This window comes from Coenobita brevimanus, chromosome 32 (genome assembly GCF_032717465.1).
Source record: "Coenobita brevimanus isolate Jiangsu-jjx chromosome 32, ASM3271746v2, whole genome shotgun sequence".
Classification (NCBI taxonomy): domain Eukaryota; kingdom Metazoa; phylum Arthropoda; class Malacostraca; order Decapoda; family Coenobitidae; genus Coenobita; species Coenobita brevimanus.
The window spans coordinates 567358-578728 of NC_136985.1; the positions used below are offsets into that span (position 1 = coordinate 567358).

Here is an 11371-nt window from a genome sequence, read left to right on the forward strand (position 1 = left end):
GCTCATGGCCTTGGGTTCCTTCTTCCTCGCATATAAAAAAAAACTGTGTGGAGAGGATGGAGGGTGACGATTGGGTGTGGAGGGGGAGAGCTGTGAACGTTGGGGTGGGGTTGTGAGAGGCAGACCGAGAAAGACCTGGGATGAGGTCATAAGAGTGTGACTTCAGGGATAAGGCACTGAATAGGGAGGCTGCCAGAGATTGAGCAGCATGGAGAGAGTGTGATCTCATGGATAAGGCACTGAATAGGGAGGCTGCCAGAGATTGAGCAGCATGGAGAGAGTGTGACCTCAGGGATAAGGCACTGAATAGGGAGGCTGCCAGAGATTGAGCAGCATGGAGAGAGTGTGACCTCAGGGATAAGGCACTGAATAGGGAGGCTGCCATTCACTACCATACACTCCTCACTACCATACAGCATTACACTCCTCACTGCCATACACTACCATACACTCCTCACTACCATACAGCATCACACTCCTCACTACCATACACTACCATACACTCCTCACTACCATACAGCATCACACTATTCACTGCCATACACTACCATACACTCCTCACTACCATACAGCATCACACTATTCACTGCCATACACTACCATAAACTCCTCACTACCATACAGCATTACACTCCCCACTGCCATACACTACCATAAACTCCTCACTACCATACAGCATTACACTCCTCACTACCATACACTCCTCACTACCATACATTACACTCCCGTACCATACACTCCTCACTACCATACAGCATCACACTCCTCACTACCATACACCACCATACACTCCTCACTACCATACACTACCATACACTCCTCACTACCAAACAGCATTACACTAACACATGCCACATACAAAGCTCCCTTAGCACGTAGGGAGAGCCCTCTCAGTGTCAGGAGAGGCAACAGCTCCCTGAACTTCTTCCAACCACTGCTCACCCTAGCCACAGAGCTGCTCCAGCCCCACCTCCAGCACATAACACTTGCTCTCCACGACACACACATGAAATAGATAGATAAATAGATTGATAGATAGATAGATAGATAGATAGATGGGCAACATGTCTCCCAAATAACAAAACTCCTCCACACACTCAACTCACCAGCAAGATCAATCCTTTCACGCCTGACAATCTCCACCTGCTCTCCCCGACACACACACACACACACACACACACACACACACACACACACACACACACACACACACACACACACACACACACACACACAGTCTACCTCTAATACCACTACATCTCTTATACACCCACTTATCACAAACACTGCATTATCTTATGTTTTACCTGCATTTACTCTTAAGCCCTTATGCTCCATACCATCTCTCCACTTCCTAAATCTTTCCTCCATATCTCCACTTCCTGAATCTTTCCTCCATCTCTCCAAAATCTTTCCTCTGTCTCTCCACTTCCTAAATCTTTCGTCCATGCCTTCACTTCCTAAATCTTTCCTCCATCTCTCCACTTCCTAAATCTTTCCTCCACCTCTTTACTTCCTAAATCTTTCCTCCATCTCCCCACTAACCAGATCTTTCCTCCATCTCTCCACTTCCTAAATCTTTCCTCCATCTCTCCTAAATCTTTCCTCCATCTCCCCACTTCCTAAATCTTTCCTCCATCTCTCCACTTCCTAAATCTTTCCTCCATCTCTCCACTTCCTAAATCTTTCCTCCATCTCTCCACTTCCTAAATCTTTCCTCCATCTCTCCACTTCGTAAATCTTTCCTCTATCTCTCCTAAATCTTTCCTCCATCTCTCCAAAATCTTTCCTCCATCTCTCCACTTCCCAGATCTTTCCTCCACCTCTCCACTTCCTGAATCTTTCCTCCGTCTCTCCATTTCCTAAATCTTTCCTCCATCTCTCCACTTCCTGAATCTTTCCTCCATCTCTCCACTTCCTAAATCTTTCCTCCATCTCTCCACTTCCTAAATCTTTCCTTCATGCCTCCACTTCCTAAATCTTTCCTCCGTCTCTCCACTTCCTAAATCTTTCCTCCATCTCTCCACTTCCTAAATCTCCATGCCTCCACTTCCTAAATCTTTCCTCCATCTCTCCACTTCCTAAATCTTTCCTCCATCTCTCCACTTCCTAAATCTTTCCTCCATCTCTCCACTTTCTAAATCTTTCCTCCATCTCTCCACTTCCTAAATCTTTCCTCCATCTCTCCACTTCCTAAATCTTTCCTCCATCTCTTCACTTCCTAAATCTTTCCTCCATCTCTCCACTTCCTAAATCTTTCCTCCATCTCTCCCTAAATCTTTCCTCCATCTCTCCACTTCCCAGATCTTTCCTCCGCCTCCCTCCGACTCTCCGCAATCAACACCAAATCATCAGCATACAATATCTCTCTTCATCTCTGTTTTATCGACTCTTACTTTCAAACATCGTATCCGTTTGGAGTGTGAGAGACTGATGAGGAGAGTGTATGTGAGTGAGGTGGAGGGGGGGAGAGGGAGGGGGAGGCCAAGGATGAGATGGAGGGATGGAGTGGAGAGGTATATGAGAGACTGATGAGGAGAGTGTATGTGAGTGAGGAGGAGGGGGGGAGAGGGAGGGGGAGGCCAAGGATGAGATGGAGGGATGGAGGGGAGAGGTATATGAGAGACTGACAAGGAGAGTGTATGCGAGTGAGGTGGAAGGGGGGAGAGGGAGGGGAAGGCCAGGGATGAGATGGAGGGATGGAGGGGAGAGGTATATGAGAGACTGACAAGGAGAGTGTATGTGAGTGAGGTGGAAGGGGGGAGAGGGAGGGGAAGGCCAGGGATGAGATGGAGGGATGGAGTGGAGAGGTATATGAGAGACTGACGAGGAGAGTGTACGTGAGTGAGGTGGAGGGGGGGGGAGGGAGGTGGAGAGATGGAGTGGAGAGGTATATGAGAGAGAGGGATGTGAGCTGGGAGCAGGGCAGTGAAATGGCAGGGGACAGGGTGACATGGAGGCGATTTGTTTGTGGCCACCCCTTATGGGATTAAGGCGTCTGGCAATAGATAGATAGATAGGTAGACTGTCAAACATCGTACCCGTTTGTCTCATTTGATGTTTTCTTTCGCAGTTACCGAAGCTGTTTGTCCAGCCCCTAGACTACACCATATACGCACAGGACATCGTGTTTGAAAATCGCATACGAGGGGTGACTACACAGTGAGTATTTGTCTATCTATATCTATCTATCTATCTATCTATATGTGAAAATAGGATACGAGGGGTGACTACACAGTGAGTATCTATCTGTCTGTCTATCTATCTGTCTATCTGTCTATCTATCTGTCTATCTATCTATATGTTAAAATAGGATACGAGGGGTGACTACACAGTGAGTATCTATCTGTCTATGTCTATCTATCTATCTATATGTGAAAATAGGATACGAGGGGTGACTACACAGTATCTATCAGTTTGTCTATCTGTCTATCTATCTATATGTGAAAGTAGGATACGAGGGGTGACTACACAGTGAGTATTTATCTATCTTTATCTATCTTTAACTGTTCTGTGGCATAATACTTTCAATGACTTCTGTGTTCCAAATTCCCGACTGGAGGATATGTTAGGTTAGATTGTTAGGTAAAGTGAAGTTAGGTAAGGCCTCGTATAGTTACATGATTTGCCTCTCCCTCCCTCCCCTCCCTTTCTCTCTCTTTCTCTCCCCTCCCTTTCTCTCTCTTTCTCTCCCCTCCCTTTCTCTCTCTCTCTCTTTCTCTCTCTCTCTCTCTTTCTCTCTCTCTCTCTCTTTCTCTCATTCACATCCTATCCACCAACCCTCTCTCTCCCTCTTTCAGTCACTCTCCCACCCTCTCTCCCCTCCCTTTCTCATTCACTCCCTGTTCAGCAACCCTCTCTCTCTCTCTCCCTGTCTCTCCCTCTTTCACTCTCCCACCCTATCCCTCTCCCTCCTTCCCTCCCTCTCTCTCACTCCCTCTCTTACCTTAAACCCAGAGAGGACCTCACCTTTACCTGGCCAAATCAGTCAAGGTTTTCATAGCAGCTAAAAACAACATTTAACAAGAAACCTTTTTATTTACCAAGCCAGAAATAATCAGAAAAACAGACTGTCAAGAAGAACTGCTTTGGTAAGATGCTTTTACGGCTTAAAGTAGAGCCTGTGTTTATCTCCCTCAATGGCTGTGAGTTCAGAATTTGCTTGCTCCTCTGGCAGACGTTGGGACCATATTTTCAAATTTAAAAAATCAATTTCTTTTTCTTACAGATGTGAAAACTCTCCTCTGGCACACCTGGCATTTTATTTATTTATTTTTTATGTGTATTATGATTATTATTTTTAAATCCTGTGATCTGCACGCCTTTTTTTTTTGTGTGTGTGTGTGTGTGTGTGATTTGCTATGATTCTTGAGAGTTAATAAAATCAGGTTGCATGTTACATTAGCACATTGCCTCGCCCTAACCTAACATCACTGACACTGGTACAGAAAAGCATTGTTCATGTTTATAAGTGTGTTTTTGTTGTGTATAAGTGTGTTTTTATGTGTTTTTGTGTTTTCTTCTGTGTTTGTCTCTCTCTCTCCCTTCATTTCTTCCCTCCTTCCTTTCCTTTTTTCTTCCATTCATGTATCCACTCTCTAATATCTCTCCACTTTCTCTAATTTCTTTCCACTCACTCTAATCTCTCTCCACTCACTCTAATCTCCCTCCACTCACTCTAATCTCCCTCCACTCACTCCATCCTCTCTCCACTCACTGTTTTCTCTCCTCATTCACTCTTCCATATCCATACACTTTATTCTCTCTCCACTCACTCTATCCTCCCTCCACTCACTCTAATCTCCCTCCACTCACTCTAATCTCCCTCCACTCACTCTAATCTCCCTCCACTCTCTCTAATCTCCCTCCACTCACTCTAATCTCCCTCCACTCTCTCTAATCTCCCTCCACTCTCTCTATCCTCCCTCCACTGACTCTAATCTCCCTCCACTGACTCTAATCTCCCTCCACTGACTCTAATCTCCCTCCATTCTCTCTAATCTCCCTCCACTCACTCTAATCTCCCTCCACTCACTCTATCCTCCCTCCACTCACTCTAATCTCCCTCCACTTTCTCTAATCTCCCTCCACTCACTCTAATCTCCCTCCACTCACTCTAATCTCCCTCCACTCACTCTAAAATCTCTCCACACAGGGATCTAATCAGCTACATCAAGCAGGTGGCGTTACTACGAACAGACACCTCAAAATTGCTTTCGTGAAATTCTCTCCCCCTCTCTCTCTCTTCCCTTCTCCCTCTCTCCACTCGCTCTAATCTCCCTCCACTCACTCTAAAATCTCTCCACACAGGGGCCTGATCAGCTACGTCAAGCAGGTGGCGTTACTACGAACAGTTGGACACTTCAAATTTGCCTACGTTAAATTCGAAATATTGAAGATTACGAAACACCCTGAAGATGGGACGGTGAGGGTGAGGTGGAGGATTAGGGGCCTCTCTGGCTTGAAGGTAAGAGAGAGAAAGTGAGAGAGTGAGAGAGAGGGAGGGAGGAAAGGGAGGGAGGGAGAGGGAGGGAGGGAAGAGAGAGAGAGAGAGGGAAATGGGACTGTGAGGGTGAGGTGGAGGATTAGGGGTCTCTGGCTTCAAGGTAAGAGAGAGAAAGTGAGAGAGTGAGAGAGAGGAGGGAGGGAGGGAGGGAGGGAAGAGAGAGAGAGAGGGAGATGGGACTGTAAAGGTGAGGTGGAGGATTAGGGGCCTCTCTGGCTTGAAGGTAAGAGAGAGAAAGGAAGAGAATGAGAGAGAGAGAGAGGGAGGGAGGGAGGGAAGAGAGAGGGAGGGAGGGAGGGAGGGAAGAGAGAGAGAGAGGGAAATGGGACTGTGAGGGTGAGATGCAGGATTAGGGGTCTCTCTGGCTTAAAGGTAAGAGAGAGAGAGAGGGAGGGGAGGGAGGGAGGGAGAGAGATGGGACGGTGAGGGTGAGCTGGAGGATTAGGGGCCTCTCTGGCTTGAAGGTAAGAGAGAGAAAGTGAGAGAGTGAGAGAGAGGAGGGAGAGAGAGAGTGAGGGAGGGAAGAGAGAGAGAGAGAGGGAAATGGGACGGTGAGGGTGAGGTGGAGGATTAGGGGCCTCTCTGGCTTGAAGGTAAGAGAGAGAAAGTGAGAGAGTGAGAGAGAGGGAGGGAGAGAGAGAGAGAGAGGGAGGGAAGAGAGAGGGAGGGAGATGGGACTGTGAGAGAGAGAGGGAGTGAATGAGAAGGGAGGGAGGGAGGGGGTGGGTGAATGAGAGAGAGAGTGATTGAAAGAGAGAGAGGGAGAAAGGAGGGGGGAGGGAGGGAGGGTGAGAGAGGGGGGGGGAAGGATAGGGTGGGTGGGTGAGTGAGAGAGAGAGAGAGAGAGAGAGAGAGATGAGACTGTGAGGGTGAGAGGGAGAAGGGATAGGGTGAGTGAGAGAGGGAGGGAGGGAGGGAGGGGGTGTGAGAGAGAGAGGGAGGGAGGGGAAGGGTGAGTGAGAGAGTGAATGAATGAAAGAGGGAGGGAGAGAGAGAGAGAGAAGGGGGGGGGCTTGATTGCTTGATAGATAATTGCATTGAGATAGATAGATATATGATAACAATTATATATTTACATCTCTAACAACATCAATTAGCCAATATAATTTTTTTTTTATGCTGGGAAGAAGGAACCCAAGGCTGAGCCCGCAAACCGTTCCTTCCAAGAGAAAAACAAAATACAAGAGAGAGCCAAATTCAAGATCCGATCATTTTGAGATGCCTGGACACACTGCGTTTGAAAGACTGGAGATCATAGGCAGCAGGAAATACAGACAGAGGGAGACAGTTCCAGAGTTGACCTATTATACAATACAATAGAGAGCCAAATTCAAGATCCGATCATTTTAAGATGCCTGGACACACTGCGTTTGAAAGACTGGAGATCATAGGCAGCAGGAAATACAGACAGAGGGAGACAGTTCCAGAGTTGACCTATTATACAATACAATAGAGAGCCAAATTCAAGATCCGATCATTTTGAGATGCCTGGACACACTGCGTTTGAAAGACTGGAGATCATAGGCAGCAGGAAATACAGACAGAGGGAGACAGTTCCAGAGTTGACCTATTATACAATACAAGAGAGAGCCAAATTCAAGATCCGATCATTTTGAGATGCCTGGACACACTGCGTTTGAAAGACTGGAGATCATAGGCAGCAGGAAATACAGACAGAGGGAGACAGTTCCAGAGTTGACCTATTATACAATACAAGAGAGAGCCAAATTCAAGATCCGATCATTTTGAGATGCCTGGACACACTGCATTTGAAAGACTGGAGATCATAGGCAGCAGGAAATACAGACAGAGGGAGACAGTTCCAGAGTTGACCTGATGCATACATGAAGGACTGGGAGTATTGGTTACCTTACGTACCTACCTACCTACACTGGAGGTCATAGGCAGTAGGAAATACAGACAGAGGGAGACAGTTCCAGAGTTCCTCCCAAGAAAAAAGCAAAAACAATACTCTCTCATTCTCTAACTGTATCTCTATTTTCAGGCCATGTTTCAGTTTTGGAAGATCAAACTCTGGGATTGGGACGGGGTGAAGGAGCAGATGGTGGATTGGTACGATGGATTCTCGACCTTCTACGTGGGCGGAGATGGACTCGTACACAGACACATTGCTGATAGTGTGAGTATGTGTGTGTGTGTGTGTGTGTGTGTGTGTGTGTGTGTGTGTGTGTACCTTCTGTGTGGGCGGAGACGGACTCGTACACAGACATATTGCCGATAGTGTGTGTGTGTGTGTGTGTGTGTGTGTGTGTGTGTGTGTGTTCTTACCTAATTGTATCTTTACAGGAATGAGTCAAGCTCGTACTGTCCCGTGTCTTAAACCATATTTATCGTACATATCCTTAAATTTGTGAATTGTTTTGGCACACACTATTTCATTCAGTGCATTCCATTGAGGTGGTTTGGCCATGTGGAGAGGATGGAGGGTGAAAGACTGACGAGGAGAGCGTATGTGAGTGAGGTGGAGGGGGGGAGAGGGAGGGGGAGGCCGAGGATGAGATGGAGGGGTGGGGTGGAGAGGTATATGAGAGAGGGGGGTGTGAGTTGGGAGCAGGGCAGTGAAATGGCGGGGGACAGGGCGACGTGGAGGCGATTTGTTTGTGGCCACCCTGAACTGACTTGAGGCGTCTGGCAATAGATAGATAGATAGTGCATTCCACTGATCAATTACCCTATTTGGGACACTGAATTTCCTTACATCTTTCTCACCTCTCTTTTTATGCAGTTTTTTGCAGTGTCCTCTTGCTGATGCCTCCCCATCATCATCATCATCATCATCATCATTTAGTGTCTTTCTCCCTCAACCTTGCTTCCAGGATCTTCCCCCAGGCCTTCATACAATGCTCCGACAGCCTCACTCCTCATTTCCCTGACAGATGGTGTAGCTTTCCTCCTCACTGTTCCAGCACGCGACCTTCCTCTACGATCTTCCTAAACATCTTCAACAGCTCTTTCTCTCCTGGTGACGCCATTATCAGTCTTTCAACTCCTCAGTCCTCCTCAAGCTGATTTTAATTCTCCTTACTCAACATTCTCCTTACTCAATGTCTTCCTCGTCCACCATAATGCTTCCACTCTTGTCTGTAATGGATTTTGCTCCACTGGTATCCTTTCCTTCATTCCCCATTTGTTTTGCAGTTCTGAACATGCCTCTCACTCCCTCTTCACTCTTCACACACTCCCTCTTCACTCTTCACACACTCCCTCTTCACTCTTCACACACTCCCTCTTCACTCTTCACACACTCCCTCTTCACTCTTCACACACTCCCTCTTCACTCTTCACACACTCCCTCTTCACTCTTCACACACTCCCTCTTCACTCTTCACACACTCCCTCTTCACTCTTCACACACTCCCTCTTCACTCTTCACACACTCCCTCTTCACTCTTCACACACTCCCTCTTCACTCTTCACACACTCCCTCTTCACTCTTCACACACTCCCTCTTCACTCTTCACACACTCACTCCACTCTGCCATGCTTGTGATATTCTCTCTGTCACTTCTTTTACGTCTGTCTTGTCTCTCTGCCATCTTTTAAATACCTCCTTTTTCTCTTTTACAGCCTCCCTGCACCTCCTCATTCCACCTCCATTTCTCCCTCTCCCTCTGTCTTCCTCCACCTGCCACTCCACACACCTCCATTTCTCCCTCTTCCTCTGTCTTCCTCCACCTGCCACTCCACACACCTCCTTTGCCACCTCTGTTATTGTAATTCTCTCTCTGTGTTCCAATATTCTCCTGTTGTGTTCCTTTAGCTGTCTATCTGTCTATCCATATTTAAGAAGGTGTGTGTGTGTGTGTGTGTGTGTGTGTGTGTGTGTGTGTGTGACAAGAAACCATTTACAACGCTGGGTGGTAACCATATAACCAAACCATACGTGCTGCCTACGTGTCAACAAGTGGGTTGGTGGAGGGTTAGTGCCCCTCCCCATAAAACAAATAACTCAAAGTCAAATGGCCACCCCTTATGGGATTATGGCGTCTGGCGATAGATAGATATAAAACAACTAACTCAAAGACAAATGGCCACCCCTTACGGGATTATGGCGTCTGGCAATAGATAGATAGATAGATATAAAACAACTAACTCAAAGACAAATGGCCACCCCTTACAGGATTATGGCGTCTGGCAGTAGATAGATAGATAGATATAAAACAACTAACTCAAGACAAATGGCCACCACTTACAGGATTATGGCGTCTGGCAATAGATAGATAGATAGATATAAAACAACTAACTCAAGACAAATGGCCACCACTTACAGGATTATGGCGTCTGGCAATAGATAGATAGATATAAAACAACTAACTCAAAGACAAATGGCCACCCCTTACAGGATTATGGCGTCTGGCAATAGATAGATAGATAGATATAAAACAACTAACTCAAAGACAAATGGCCACCCCTTACAGGATTATGGCGTCTGGCAATAGATAGATAGATAGATAGTGTGTGTGTGTGTGTGTGTGTGTGTGTGCATTTAGCCTGTATGTACATCTATCAAATAATCTATCTATCTATCTATCTATCTATATCTATCTATTTATCACCTCACAGATGATGCCGGATCGGGAGAAGCAGATGGTCGAGAATGGGGTATTGGCAGCGAAGATGGCTGCGCTTCTCGGCCTCATCTATCGACCCTCAGCCCTTGAGACCTCCATCCTCCCTTCCTCGACCCTCCAGGAGAGAGAGACCGAGAGGGAGAGAAGCCCAGGGGGGGAGAGGACCCCCGAGAGCCCCCCGAACCACGCCTCCCCTCCCTACACCCCCACAGAGAGTAATACACCTGAGGATTTAAACACCCTTCTCATTCTGACCCTAGGGAGGAAGCACTAGGGTGAGAGAGAGAGAGAGATGGCAGCCATTTTGTGTCCAGGGTGAGTTGTGAGAGGGACAGGGTGGCCATTTTGTGTCCAGGGTGAGTTCTGAGAGGGACAGGGTGGCCATTTTGTGTCCAGGGTAATTTTAAGTAGGGTATGAGAGAGAACATGGCAGCCATTTTGTGTCCTAGGTGAGTTGAAGTAAGGGTGGGAAAGACAGGGTGGCCATTTTGTTTCCAGGATGCAGTGATTTAGGGTGGAAGAGAGGTCAGGGCAGCCATTTTGTGTCTGGCTTCACTGTCACTAATGGAGAGAATGTACTAAGTTGGTAGATAGATAGATAGATAGAGGGAGGGGGACAGGGTGGCCATTTTGTGTCCACTTATTATGAAAGACTGATTTAGTATGTAAGGGAGAATGAGAGACTGACAAGGAGAGTGTGTGTGTGTGTGTGTGTGTGTGTGTGTGTGTGAGTGAGCACTGAAGGTGGTTAAAGGTGAATGTACATGTGCGTATTATGTTCGTTAAAACACACACACACACACACACACGCACACACACACACAAAGTAAATATTGATGATGATAAAATGGATTGCAGGCTAAGTTTGAGAGGAGAATGTGTTGAGGAATGAGAGACTGACTAGAAGAGTGTGTGTGAGGGGGAGACTGAGGATGAGATGGAGAGAGACTGACAAGGAGAGTGTGAGTGAGGTGGAAGCAGGAGGGGAAGCCCAAGGATGAGATGGAGGGATAGGGCAGTGAGCTAACAGGAAGGGGTGATAGATAGATAGATAGATAGATAGATAGATAGGTACTTAGCAAATGTTAGAAAAGATTTAACTTGTATTCTTGTTAGTTAAAAAAGCTCCCTAACACCTTTTCCTTAGTGATTTATTTTTGGAAATGGTTAATATCCTTTTGTATGTTATTTATGCAGAAGAGGACAGTATGGTGTAATAGACAAAATAAATCACTTAGGAAAAGGTGTTTGGCAGTATTGGAAGGATTTGTAG

General features: G+C 46.6%; 1 protein-coding gene across 1 annotated transcript in view; it reads left to right on the plus strand.

Annotated features, from left to right (window-relative positions):
• The window catches only part of LOC145395604 (uncharacterized), a 31291-nt gene extending 20908 nt beyond the window's left edge, over positions 1-10383 (plus strand). Inside the window, exons 5-8 of the mRNA XM_080269174.1 lie at positions 3074-3162; positions 5311-5467; positions 7512-7646; positions 10091-10383. Coding sequence (XP_080125300.1) covers positions 3074-3162; positions 5311-5467; positions 7512-7646; positions 10091-10372 — 663 coding nt within the window. The 3' untranslated portion in view covers positions 10373-10383. The remainder of the gene's footprint in view (positions 1-3073; positions 3163-5310; positions 5468-7511; positions 7647-10090) is intronic.
• Positions 10384-11371: the final 988 nt, after the last annotated feature.